Here is a 14,868-nt window from a genome sequence, read left to right as displayed (position 1 = left end):
TCATCTCCACTGGAGTTCAGTCTCCTTTGCCAGGCACGGGCGAGCCGCAGTTCTATTTGTGTGTATAATGATTTTGGCAAGGAGAGTTTTAATTCGAGCCAATAATTGGGAAAATGAATCCGCCCCAGGAGACCCTCGGTGTTCTTCTTTCCCCCATGTTCCTCCTGTAACCACAATGTACAGAGAATGGAGTGTTATTCATTTTGACTTGAGCCAAAAGACCGTCCGCTCCTGCACCGATGGCTATGTTTCACAATTAGACAGCACGAGCCTCGATTAAATAAATCCTCCTGGTCTCGTTTGGTGCTTACCTCTGTTTGCGGCGGCCCCCCCTGTGCTGGGGCTTCAGATGGCCTTTGATGACTTGGTAATTGAACGTGATTTGGTTTCCTGCCTCTGAACTAATGAGGTGGACAGAGAGAATAGTGGCAGGGAAGAATACAGTCGTTTGCAGACAGGGGAGGGGAAAACTGCCTCTCTGGAACAAGCGCGCTCAGGTTTTAAAAAGCAGCTGTCACCCTGCCTTACCTCCTCATCGCAGCGATAATAACCACATCCCGATGCAAAACTGCAGCTCTGGACTTCTTCCTTCTCTGAATGCTGAGTGTGTCAGGGAAAAAAAAAGAGAGCACAGATGGAGATGAAGCTCATTTATTTCTGCAATTATTCAAATTTTTTTCTGGTAGTTAAGTTGGTGTTCTAACAGTGAGGGTAACCAGCAGTATGTCAGGAAGGTTGGGGACAGGAAAGGGGCGTGCACAGGCTGTGTGGCTTTGGAACCTGTGAAGTCAGTAAAAGAAAGACGCCCTCAGGGAGAAACTTAAAAGTCAAAGAGATGCGAGATGGTGGTGCTTAAACAGCCGCGTCCAAACATTTACAAAGGAACTGTCACAACAGTTTACCACTGAAGATATCTATTGGCACTTCATCTCTGCGTGACGGCGGGTGGCGTGGCACGGTAGCGGGCAGCTGGAGTTGCACCCCTCGCTTCCCTCAGCCGTCAGCCTGCCGGGGGATCGCTGCACGCTGCAGCCCGAACCGCACACTTTCCCACCTGTCCTACCAGCACTAATGGCCCACAGCACCATTAGCACGCCGGTCCGCAGCCTTTCCTGCAAGGTGCTGATGTATAAACACACCGTCAGCCGGGTTCAATCTGCTCCCCTCACTATTGACTTCTGCTGTTGTAAGTTGCAGATTCCCTAATTAGCTGCAGAGCTGGCAACAAGCGCGCGCAGGTCGCCCATCCGCCATCTCCATCTCTGACGGGCATGCTCAGTGTTGCACCAGTTGAGGGAGTCGAGTCAAGGCTCTGCATTGATTGCTGCAGAATTCTGTTTGCAAGGGCGATGGATGGATGGATGGATCAATTTGTTAGGATCCTGTGAGAAATCAATGTTTGTGTGTCACACCCCGATACTCCGCTGAAGGCTTTGAAATCCCTTCACTAATCACCAGCGAGACGCTTCTGAAATCGGAGGTTTTCTTGCTGCGAACAGATGGAATAATGGTGTGATTCTCATTTCTAAGCACCCACATCCATCTTACAGTAGACGCTGCGGCTATTAATTGATGAATCTCTCATTCATGTCTTCATTTGAGCACATTTTAATTGAAGTGACTTTCATGCAAACGTAATTGCTGCAGAGTAACACATTAGCTGAATGAAAACGAGTGCCTATAGAATATTAATTCATCGTATGATCATAATTCATTCTGGTTGTGCTAAATCTAAGAACCTGATGTGAAGGGTGTCCTTTGGGGTGCATAAGACCATATACATCCAGAGTGTAAGTTATACATACACTATAACATCCCTCCAGTCATAGCCTACTGATCATCACACCATCACAGACATCTGAAAGATGTCACACTGAAAGGCTGACTGACGATTTGAATCCTCTTTTAGGAAACTACTTTATACTTCTACCCCACGACATTTCAGACGCATATTGTACTTTTGAATCCATTTATTTGTCTGATAACATTAGTTACTCTGCAGATTGATAATGCAACGTATAATAAACAACATATGTATGTATTATTATTAGAGGTTAAGATGAGACTTGATTGACTGTACTTTTACTTGTTAACAGGGTGTTTCTACACTGCGGTGTTGCTACTTGTACTGAAGTATAAGATCTCAGTGCAGTGCAGCTGTGTTAAAGGAAACATCCAACATCCAACATCCAACAAACATCCAACAAATAACATTTCTTCAATTTTCTCTGAAAGATGTGAGCTCACACACAAACACTCGTGAGTGTTGACCAACTTAAGCTCCGAGCAGGGTCTGATTACAGCATTGAACACAATGCTTTGTAATTCCTTAAACAGACAATATATGAATGACCACAGACTCCGTATGAGATCTAAATACGACTTGCTCTCAGACACGATTACTTTTACAGTTTCCACGAGCCTCTGCCTCCGTCACCAAACACAACGTTAGCTTATCGCTTTATCGCTGCATTTGCAGACAAGGTGCCACAGTTGCTGAATTCATCCAGAATTTATTGATTGCTTCAATCGACTACATTTACCGTCAACACTCATTGATCATCTTAAGAGGTGCAGAATTCTCCCTTTTAACTTCTATTCTAAAGTTTTTATGAACATAATCTTTCTGTTTTTATTCAAAGAATGATATATTTTCATCCTTTGCACTGGTGATTCAACCAGGAGCTTCATGCAGTCCGAGCTGTAGAAGTGCTCCAACTGTGAGTCACGTGACACGGCGCAGCTTGCCGGTAGCCCGCTGCTTCACTTCTCGAGACATGTTGCCCTCCAATGGAGTTATGTAAACAAAGAACGCTTGATTGACAGACTGCTGCAGCGGACAGAGGGCGAGTATTTGCCCTACTTGCTGGTGCTGTTCTGTACAGAGTATAATTAGTTTTAGAAATTCTGTCGAACTCACTTCTCAATCAAACCACTTGTTCGTCTCACACGAGCAAGTGGTAATGATGGTGTGTGTGTGAGAGTGTGTGTGTGTGTGTAATTTATAGCCTGAAGAAACTCCTACATTGCTAAAAAATAAGAAAAATAACCACGCTGTTCATTATTGTTCATTTTTTATAATATGACCAGAAACCCCCCTTTGCCATTAATTGAATGTATATACTGGGCAGCCTTTGCCTCTCATATTTGTGTAATTAAAAACTGACTGACGCACTCTTCTATTAACAGGCTTTCTCGTTCTATATTTACATTTCTACACAGGAAAGTGAATTCCTGCTCACACAACACTCCTTCCTCTCTTGTGTATAGTTGACTGTAGCACTGCAGACTGCAGTAGTTCTCACCTTATGAATAACATATTCAAACTTACCCCGCAGCCACATGAATAACACATGTTACGCATTTGTTGGCAGTTTCTTACACTAGCGGCCCAGAAAGGCAACAAGATGTATAAACTAGAGAAATGTGAACATCCATCATCCATGAACGGATGGAGCGTTCACTAGTGCTTGTATTTCTCTTTAACTATGATGCATCGCTGCCTGTGAGCACAAAGGACATATTTTCATTTTTGGTCAAATATGTCAGATCCTGCTAGTTTTAGCACCGCGTAGTGTTACTGGTGTTTTTGTTTAACAGTTTGCAGGAGGAAGAAGCAAGAGGAACACTGGAGGTTACGGCTGATTACGACCTCGGAGCTTCCTCCATCTATTACGCCTCAGGTCATGTCCCTTTTAACACGGCGTGTCTGCTGCTCTTGTGTTCTAGAGAATGCCATCCTGGCCTTCGGGAACGGGTCGGATGAGAGAACGGGCGCCAGCCAGCCCGGGATGCCCAGTCCAGCAACCGACAACCAGAGCCCACACCTGGCGACCACCGCCCCGGGCCTCTCCATGGAAACAGAGCAGAACATTCTGAGAGCACAGATACCGACTCAGGTGAGACGAGACGGAAATTGTGACGTACGACCTTTTTCCGAACAGAGAGGCACTAACGGAGGAGACGGCCTCGCTCAGAATTTGGGTCGCACTGCTTCAGATAGCTTGGGGGCGTTTGTTTTATTCTGCAGGGACCAGCAGACGGGTGGGATTTACATTGTCTGCATAATTCAGACAGCGTCCGGGGCAAAGTCAGTCACACAACAACCGAGATAAAATGAACTGAGGCGGTGTCTGTTTGCTGCCATGTGCACAAAGTACACTTCAGCTTATTTCAGTGTCCAAGATTTTTGCATTATATCATTTAAATTTAGAGTGTTTGCCAAAACAGTTTAAATTAATAATTTTTAGAGTGAAAAATTTGCTAAAATGACAAGCGTGTATATTATGTAATTATGTTACTCTACACTCAATAATGATCCACGACTTTCCTAAATGTCAATTTTCTCCTCAGAGTTTAACTTGCATCGATTTGTGAAAGCCAAATCGATATTAGAAAGTTAGAGAATGAAACAAACAACACCTTATTAGAAGATTATCCTTTTGTACAGAAACGCACAATAATAATAATAAGAGATTTTTTAAACAGTAAAATTCCCTCGTCGAGTCCAGATCAGGTAAATAAGGTCAAAAGATGTTTGCAGTGCTGACTTACAGCACATGTTACAAGAAGCTCGTACTGGCTGATAAAGGCTCCACTGCTCACCATAGGCTGACCCATCGTGTGCTCATCATGGAGGATTCTGAGAGAAGGAAGCTTTGAGATTGGATGCGACCGTATCGATCCCAGCGGAGTCATCTCTGCAGAAGTAAAAGCATTCAGCAAACAAAGTAGAGCATAAAACAAACAACCTTATTGAAATAAATTAAGATGCTTTGAATGTAAACAGATGTGTTTTACAAGCTTATGCTGTTGGTAGTTTCAACGCATTGGATTTACTGGATTGAAAAATACAGCATGAACACGTAAATGGTCTCACATTCATAACAATACAAACAGGTTCTGTAAACATCATTAAAGTAGTCCAGTAAACAACGATTAAACTCTGTTGAACATACATTTTAATGTGGACAGCCTGTTTTGCATTAAGCACACACAGTGTTTAAGATGTTAGTAATATATAAATAATATAATTTGCTCCTAATGGGAACCCTCCCCCAAAAAAATGCTGTAGATAACATAATTGACAATCTGCCAACAGATATAAATAAACTTCACAACTAACGTGTATAACTAGGCCACTTACTTATTTCCAGAGGGAAAGCTGAAGCAAACAGCCAAAAGCCCAAATTACATATTGGTGCCTCGTGTGCTCTGAACTCCTCATCCCCACAGTCTGTGTCATCCTCTGATTCCTTTGGACTTTATATTAAGGTACAGAGATAAACAGGGAAGTGACACCTTAAACATGATATTTCTTCACCTGATAGTCGAGTGTTAACTTAAGTTCCTATTTCATATGGCTTTGAAAACACCTTCACCCAGTCAGTCAGTCAGGAGTAGATCCAAAGATGGTGCTAGACTGACTTTATATGTTTGTAGAGAGAAGCATCTCTCGCTGTGAATAATGTCATCGCCTTCACTCGTCTCACACTCTGCGTCACAATCATTCAAATTGTTTTTCTCTTTCGGCTGCTCTGCCGAGAAGATGTCTCGTGGTGGGGAACCTGGAAGCAGATAACAGATTGTTTTATCGAAAAGAACGGACGACTAATCACGTTCTCGTTTCCTTTATAGGTAAACGAGAACGATAGATTGTGGGGCGACGAGGGAGACTCCACTCTTCCCTCTCCGGGCCTGTCTGACCGTGGAGCCGAGCCCGTCCACCTGTCCCTGATGCTGGGCCTCGGTTGGCTGCTCCTGCTGCTGCTCTCCGACCAATAAGAGGCCTCGCTCACCGGGCCTCCATGGACCAAACGCCAAACCTGGTGGATGGGCGGGGGGGGGTTGGTGTGTGTGAGAGAGAGAGAGAGAGAGAGAGCCATTTCTATGTGTCAAAGGACGGTGGGGGAAAAGGGTCAACTCTGTCCTGCCCCGCTCCATCTGTCACAAAAAAAAAAAAACGAGGAAAAAAAAAAAAAAACCACACTTAATCTTTTTGTGAATCATGACTCAGAGCAGATGTGTTGTTTAGGCCACGCCCCTCAGGAGACCACAGAGAGGCGGCCGCTACCCAGGAAGTACACACCTCATTTCTTGCTTCATGCCTCCCCGAATACAGACTGCTGTACGACACACAAATGCAGACTTTGCTCATCTGAAAACAACGTCCACGCTACAGTGGAGAGGGCCAGAGGGACCAGAGGGTGTACAGTGACGAGACGCTGGTGAGGCAGCGCCAGAGAACTCTACACAATATATATATATATATATAAAGTTAAAAAAATACACTACATTTCGTTTTGGTCCCTGAACATTCCTTGGTGTAAAAGAAAACTATTAAATGTTAAGACCTTAGTCTCAGATGAACTGTGATGAAGTGTTCCATGAGATTTAAGGTGGACGTGTGTGTTCGTCTGCTCATTCAGCTTTGCTCTCGTTCTCTTGTTGTCACACTTTTATTACAGATGATTTGTTACCCAGAAAGCACATAATATATATCTCACTAATCACGATGAAGTTTTTTGACTGTTGTGTCTTAAGTGGCAGGATGAAAAGTTAATAAAGAATATATATATATATATAGAAAGAATTAAGTTGTTAATTGACATTCAAATAAGATTAAGAAAATCTCCCAAAGTCTGTAAAAGTGTTTTATTTTGTCAAACAAGGACCTACATTACTTATTAGCCTTCAAGAATTGTAATTCATATTAATTTTAAAGCTAGAAATAAGTTGAAGTATTCATGCATTAAGCCACGTGTGAGGGCCTGACAGACGTTTGAGTTTGTTCCTCTTCAGAAATGTAAAAAAAAAAGATGAAATTGTGTGGATTTTTGGTGATGCGACAAGAGATGGAAACAAGTTTATATTTTTTAACTATGTGGACTTTGCCGCAGAGAAAACAGATACCGATCGACAGGTTTGTGACACATCACGCTGGGCCGGTGAGAGAACAGACGGCGTGGGCTTTGATGCATGAACGAATGCGTCGCTCTCTGGAAAAACAAACTTGTGCGATGAAAGTGGTGACCCATGCCGGCCCCGCTACTGGCTGGGACTCTTTCCTCAACGTGGGACGGATTTACAATATGTACTGTGGAGAAGACCGAGGTCGGTTCGGCACAAAACAAGGAAATGTGTCGTCTTCAATACTGCCGTTGAATTCAGTTCTCTGAAGAAACACCTATTTGTTCCACTGCGTTAATAAATGACACAACATATGCTGATATTAACACGGAGACAGAACGTGTTGCCCCGAGCCACAAGCAGACCTGATGAAAATGACACATTCTAGTTCAAGTTGGACCTTAAAAAACCTCACGATATGAGCTCATGATGTTGTCATAACAGCTCAATACTTGTTGGATTTTGCCTGCCAAGTTCCACCCGAAGGAAAAAAACCTGTTAATTCTTCCTCACTGATGTCCATGTAGTTTGTAAGGATCTGAAAAACAATTCAACACAAACGGGCAGTTCACTCAAATCACAGCTATGTCCTCACCCACCCTCAGAGGTGCTGGTGAGACTTGCAGATATGTTTGGTTTTATTTGCCCAGGTTTTGAGATACTCTACTCTTACATTGCTGCTGCCATTCAAATACAATAAAGATCATTACATCTTCTCTTAAGAAAGTTGTTCTGTTGATACCAAAGCTCTGACTCATCTGTCACACACACACAGAGCAGCACTTTATTTCTCTACAGCATCTAAACATCCTTCCACATTCCTGAAGTTTTACTTGATATAGTCTCAAACATACAAGTAATTAAATGTAGTTATGGCCAGTAAACTGTTGACAATGTACACATCTAGCAGACATGAAGCAACATAAGCATTTATTTAGCCCCACAATAAACTCCAGTAACTCCTGAGGGAAATACCTCTTCATGCGCTAAGTGCTCGACCATGTTCTCCATGTCTGATGTTGGGCCGTTTGTTTTATCAGAGATGAAACAGCTGCGTGCTACAGCTGGAAAAGACACTAACGAGGGTGTTGACAGTGAATTTGCTGCTGTTGGTTTAAAAAAAAAAGACGCTGAGGGGAACTGCACAATCAAGTGTCTCTTTTAGCATTACAGAAGTCATTTGACTCATTGGTAATTAAAACAATGCCAAACACATTCTATAAATTGTATTGTGCGTTTAAAAACACATTGATTACAAACCTAGCCGGAAGATAACAGTAGTGATTTTACGGTTACAGTAGAACTCTAAATTTTTAAACGTGGTCTCAAGAAAGGGACAAACGGGTCTTTAAAGACTCCTTTCTGTTTCTTACAGAAGAAATAGTCCCTACTAAGCCTGGGCGCATACAAATAAATGCTCTGCATGGCTGATGAATTAGCAATAGATGCGAGTGAAAAACATGTTTGTGCTTTGGGTGAACAGATATTTAGAATTAAATTCTATATATATATATATATATATATATATATATATATATATATATACATACATACATACATACAGGTGCTGGTCATATAATTAGAATATCATCAAAAAGTTGATTTATTTCACTAATTCCATTCAAAAAGTGAAACTTGTCTATTATATTCATTCATTACACACAGACTGATATATTTCAAATGTTTATTTCTTTTAATTTTGATGATTATAACTGACAACTAAGGAAAATCCCAAATTCAGTATCTCAGAAAATTAGAATATTGTGAAAAGGTTCAATATTGAAGACACCTGGTGCCACACTCTAATCAGCTAATTAACTCTAAACACCTGCAAAGGCCTTTAAACGGTCTCTCAGTCTAGTTCTGTAGGCTACACAATCATGGGGAAGACTGCTGACTTGACAGTTGTCCAAAAGACGACCATTGACACCTTGCACAAGGAGGGCAAGACACAAAAGGTCATTGCAAAAGAGGCTGGCTGTTCACAGAGCTCTGTGTCCAAGCACATTAATAGAGAGGTGAAGGGAAGGAAAAGATGTGGTAGAAAAAAGTGTACAAGCAATAGGGATAACCGCACCCTGGAGAGGATTGTGAAACAAAACCCATTCAAAAATGTGGGGGAGATTCAGAAAGAGTGGACTGCAGCTGGAGTCAGTGCTTCAAGAACCACTACGCACAGACGTATGCAAGTCAGCTGTCGCATTCCTTGTGTCAAGCCACTCTTGAACAACAGACAGCGTCAGAAGCGTCTCGCCTGGGCTAAAGACAAAAAGGACTGGACTGCTGCTGAGTGGTCCAAAGTTATGTTCTCTGATGAAAGTAAATTTTGCATTTCCTTTGGAAATCAGGGTCCCAGAGTCTGGAGGAAGAGAGGAGAGACACACAATCCACGTTGCTTGAGGTCCAGTGTAAAGTTTCCACAGTCAGTGATGGTTTGGGGTGCTATGTCATCTGCTGGTGGTGGTCCACTGTGTTTTCTGAGGTCCAAGGTCAACGCAGCCGTATACCAGGAAGTTTTAGAGCACTTCATGCTTCCTGCTGCTGACCAACTTTATGGAGATGCAGATTTCATTTTCCAACAGGACTTGGCACCTGCACACAGTGCCAAAGCAACCAGTACCTGGTTTAAGGACCATGGTGTCCCTGTTCTTAATTGGCCAGCAAACTCGCCTGACCTTAACCCCATAGAACATCTATGGGGTATTGTGAAGAGGATGATGCGAAATGCCAGACCCAACAATGCAGAAGAGCTGAAGGCCACTATCAGAGCAACCTGGGCTCTCATAACACCTGAGCAGTGCCACAGACTGATCGACTCCATGCCACGCCGCATTGCTGCAGTAATTCAGGCAAAAGGAGCCCCAACTAAGTATTGAGTGCTGTACATGCTCATACTTTTCATGTTCATACTTTTCAGTTGGCCAAGATTTCTAAAAATCCTTTCTTTGTATTGGTCTGAAGTAATATTCTAATTTTCTGAGATACTGAATTTGGGATTTTCCTTAGTTGTCAGTTATAATCATCAAAATTAAAAGAAATAAACATTTGAAATATATCAGTCTGTGTGTAATGAATGAATATAATAGACAAGTTTCACTTTTTGAATGGAATTAGTGAAATAAATCAACTTTTTGATGATATATATATATATATATCACCAAAACTGCATTTCTGGTCACTGGACAACCTGCTCCCTCAGAATCGCAAATGTGACGCAGGTCACTTCCTGCACATGACACAGTAAATGAAGGTGAATTCAGATCAGTTCTCTGGTGCAGAAGGGAGAGACTTTAGAGACACCTCTCTGGAACTTTCTGGTCCCCTGATAAGATGTGACTCTTGACCCCCCCATCCAGATTCATCAGCTCTCTGTATCTCAGAGGCAGTACTTGCCCTTTTCCTCCCTCTAGCAGAGACCCTGGCATTAAGTTATAAAATACATTTTTCATCACACGGCGTGATTTGTAAAGATGTTATATTATAGTGTATATACTACACAGTGTATACCATATGATGTCTAAAACATTCGTACCGTGGGTAATTATAAAAATGGATTTTATTGAAGGTTTTGCTTTTGATGTGTCAGAGAGAAAATCACCGATTCTTACAACTTTACTGAGCACAAACTTGTGCATCAGAAACTTTAATAAATGAGACCCCTGGTGTAAACAGACAAAATGTGTGTTTCTTCTAACCCACTGTATACCTTGAGGCTATGGACATATTGCACATTGCTGCTGGAAAATGGGGGCAATAAGGTACCATATGTGAGCCACAAAATACTTTGTATTGTTGTCATTGTTCTTGGCAAAAATATGAAAAAGGTACCTGAAGGTAACCTGGCATAAATTAGAAAGCACTGCGTCATCATCTCACCCACGATGCTTATTGTGGCTAAACAAAAAGGCTCAGGCAGCCATCCTCTGAAAAGAGTGAGACTCCAGCTACCTGTTTGCCACCTGTGCTTTGCATATGGCGGCTGTAATAGATGCCGTTCTCCATGTTTTGGGTCAACAGCTAAGTGGGACAGAGCTCCTGCTGTGCCACATACTGTAGCTGTTGAGTCCATGGCTGCTCCTGCTGCATTGCTGATAAAAGAAACAATCTGACCACCAACAGGAAGCTGAGAGATCTTTGAAATATCTACAAACAGGGTTTCTTAACTTGTCCGTGACATGTTTCAAAAGTGCAGAGGGAGCACCAAATAAACTATATACATACTAAAGAGAAAGGTTTTTAAACTACTTCTCAACAACCCTGACAACTAAATTGTATTGTTTTGAATGAATAACTTACGTTATTTAATGTTTCTCTGCTGTTAGAGGTTTGTTTACTCCAGTAAAGTGTGTAAAAACATATCTTTATAGTCAATAGGTCAATAAAATGCATATATTTTTTAATCTAGTACATAGTTTATAAAGATTTACAACATGACAGCCTCCCAAAAGTGAAGCCAAAACATCCTGATTGTCCTGGCTGGCCAGTATAGGTCATAAGGCCCGCCCCCCTCCATGTAAGCAAATGGGATATGGGCAAAACTAAAGAAATCACATCAAATAAATTTCTCCCAAAGATAGTTTCTATCATTGTTAGTAGTTTTTAGTCACCCTGACGTATATTCAAGTGTTAATTTTTCTGATAGAAAGAGGGTGGAACACCGTGATTGACAGTGAAGAAGTCGACGCAGAGCTGGAGTATGTACTCAGAGTAGGAACATCGAGGAGGTGCAGCTCTAACTGTCAGTAACTGTGATCGTCTATTTCAAACATAAACTGTATATCAAGATCTTTATACAGTCTATGGTTCATACAGTCTATGGTACAGTATTAGTGAGTATACCTGCAACAGATGTGATGAACAAAATCAAACTAGATGACATCGAGAGAAGCAAACTATTTCCTTACTTTAGCAGAAATTAAAGGAGACATACAGTTGTGTGAAAAAGTGTTTGCCCCCTTCCTGATTTCTTATTTTTTTGCATGTTTGTCACACTTAAATGTTTCAGATCATCAAACAAATTTAAATATTAGACAAAGATAACACAAGTAAACACAAAATGCAGTTTTTAAATGAAGGTTTTTATTATTAAGGGAAAAAAAAATCCAAACCTACATGGCCCTGTGTGAAAAAGTGATTGCCCCCTAAACCTAATAACTGGTTGGGCCACCCTTAGCAGCAACAACTGCAATCAAGCGTTTGTGATAACTGGCAATGAGTCTTTTACAGCGCTGTAGAGGAATTTTGGCCCACTCATCTTTGCAGAATTGTTGTAATTCAGCCACATTGGAGGCTTTTCGAGCATGAACCGCCTTTTTAAGGTCATGCCACAGCATCTCAAATCGGATTCAGGTCGGGACTTTGACTAGGCCACTCCAAAGTCTTCATTTTGTTTTTCTTAAGCCATTCAGAGGTGGACTTGCTGGTGTGTTTTGGATCATTGTCCTGCTGCAGAACCCAAGTGCGCTTCAGCTTGAGGTCACGAACAGATGGCCGGACATTCTCCTTCAGGATTTTTTGGTAGACAGCAGAATACATGGTTCCATTTGCCACAGCAAGTCTTCCAGGTCCTGAAGCAGCAAAACAGCCCCAGACCATCACACTACCACCACCATATTTGACTGTTGGAATGATGTTCCTTTTCTGAAATGCCGTGTTACTTTTACGCCAGATGTAATGGGACATACACCTTCCAAAAAGTTCAACTTTTGTCTCGTCAGTCCACAGAGTATTTTCCCAAAAGTCTTGGGGATCATCAAGATGTTTTCTGGCAAAACTGAGACGAGCCTTTATGTTCTTTTTGCTCAGCAGTGGTTTTCGTCTTGGAACTCTGCCATGCAGGCCATTTTTGCCCAGTCTCTTTCTTATGGTGGAGTCATGAACACTGACCTTAATTGAGGCAAGTGAGGCCTGCAGTTCTTTGGATGTTGTTCTGGGGTCTTTTGTGACCTCTTGGATGAGTCATCGCTGCGCTCTTGGGGTAATTTTGGTCGGCCGGCCACTCCTGGGAAGGTTCACCACTGTTCCATGTTTTCGCCATTTGTGGATAATGGCTCTCACTGTGGTTCGCTGGAGTCCCAAAGCTTTAGAAATGGCTTTGTAACCTTTTCCAGACTGATAGATCTCAATTACTTTGTTTCTCATTTGTTCCTGAATTTCTTTGGATCGCAGCATGATGTCTAGCTTTTGAGGATCTTTTGGTCTACCTCACTTTGTCAGGCAGGTCCTATTTAAGTGATTTCTTGATTGAGAACAGGTGTGGCAGTAATCAGGCCTGGGTGTGGCTAGAGAAATTGAACTCAGCTTTCCAAAGATGTGATAAACCACAGTTAATTTATGTTTTAACAGGGGGGGGCAATCACTTTTTCACACAGGGCCATGTAGGTTTGGATTTTTTTTCCCCCTTAATAATAAAAACCTTCATTTAAAAACTGCATTTTGTGTTTACTTGTGTTATCTTTGTCTAATATTTGAATTTGTTTGATGATCTGAAACATTTAAGTGTGACAAACATGCACAAAAATAAGAAATCAGGAAGGGGCAAACACTTTTTCACACAACTGTATGTGGTGCTCGTATGTGGCTTAAGTTTCAGCGAGCATATCTTATCAGCAGTAAACATAATTGCATTTCTGCAGTGCCCATTCGGGCCTCATCCACCTTTTACCACATCGAGTTCAAGGTGAAAACATCATTATACTCGCAAACAAGAACATAACTGATGTGAGCCGCTTGCTTCTGGCCTCTAGACAACACACAATGTGTTCCAGTCCAACTGAACACATTGTGTGTGTTGTGTTAACTTACCTTGTTATCATACATTTGTTGTTTTTGGCCTTTATCCTTCTTGTTCTCCAAAAGACATTTGGAGTGATGCCAGCGTGGAGGAACAAGCAGCGACATCGTCTGTGAAGCTCAGAACACTCACTGAATGTTCAGCCTCACCTAAAGAAAATGGTGACAAATAATAGAAATTATAATAAGTAAATACTCAAAAAATACCTCAACACATCACATGATAACAGGGGACACTTGAGGCTTGCAGACAAGTAGCTGCTAATACGATGTTAGCGTTTTGGAGCTCTTTTACTCTAGAGGAGGAAAAAAGGCAGAAAGCGAAGAAACATCTAAAACTTCCGACATCACAAAAATGGTGACAACTTTGCTTAACTGTGATAAACATGGCAAAGCTGAAAATCATAGCATGTATTGACCATTCCGGGGCATATCGACGTCCCAAAGGTTCTCTGACTCCCGATCAATATCTTCCTATTATGACACATTAAGGAGACCTTTCAAAGATGTTTTGTCCTCAGCTATGATTTTCCCCTATTTACATTGTCGATGCGTGTTTCCCTGGGTCAATGTGTTTAAATCACTCACCTACAGCTTGAAAACGACCAAAGAGATACTCCTTCAAATCTAAGCCCTCAAATTTGCAGGCAGGACCATTTTCTTGACATTAGACTGATATCTGCACAGCGGCTGAATGGATTTTTAACCATTCAAACTGCATTTGAAACGTCTACCCCACTTTCACGCTTACGCAATTTAAACTGCGAAGAGAGCCCTTACAAATCTGTCACAATGAGCACACTGGGGCTATAGATAGGAATGAACCGGACCAATCGCCTCCACGGGTACAAGTGTGGCGTTTAGATTTTTGATCAAACATCTCAAGCGTTATTAAACACGACAAAAATGATATTGAATCTAAAGAACTGCTGCATGCCTGCACAAGTCAGTCAATTCCTTTAAAATGCTGACACATATATACATATATATACATATATATACACATATACATATACATATATATACATATATATACACATATACATATACATATACATATACATATACATATACATATACATATATATATATATATACATATATATATACATATACATATATATATATATATACATATATATATACATATACATATATATATATATA

At 41.4% G+C, this 14,868-nt stretch overlaps 1 protein-coding gene across 3 annotated transcripts in view; it reads left to right on the top strand.

Annotated features, from left to right (window-relative positions):
* gfra4a (GDNF family receptor alpha 4a) overlaps positions 1–7,631 on the top strand; it is a 115,932-nt gene extending 108,301 nt beyond the window's left edge. Inside the window, exons 7-8 of one of the 3 annotated variants that reach the window (XM_031873193.1) lie at positions 3,730–3,899; positions 5,638–7,631. In XM_031873193.1, coding sequence (XP_031729053.1) covers positions 3,730–3,899; positions 5,638–5,784 — 317 coding nt within the window. In that variant the 3' untranslated portion in view covers positions 5,785–7,631. Of the gene's footprint in view, positions 1–3,729; positions 4,895–5,637 lie in introns of those variants that run through there. The other 2 variants (XM_031873194.1, XM_031873192.1) reach the window with 2 other exon arrangements.
* Positions 7,632–14,868: the final 7,237 nt, after the last annotated feature.

Source organism: Anarrhichthys ocellatus, unplaced genomic scaffold, assembly GCF_004355925.1.
Source record: "Anarrhichthys ocellatus isolate YVR2014 unplaced genomic scaffold, GSC_Weel_1.0 scaffold69, whole genome shotgun sequence".
Taxonomy (NCBI): domain Eukaryota; kingdom Metazoa; phylum Chordata; class Actinopteri; order Perciformes; family Anarhichadidae; genus Anarrhichthys; species Anarrhichthys ocellatus.
The sequence above is the reverse complement of the archived record's forward strand: the minus strand, read 5'-3'. Positions and strand labels throughout refer to the sequence as shown.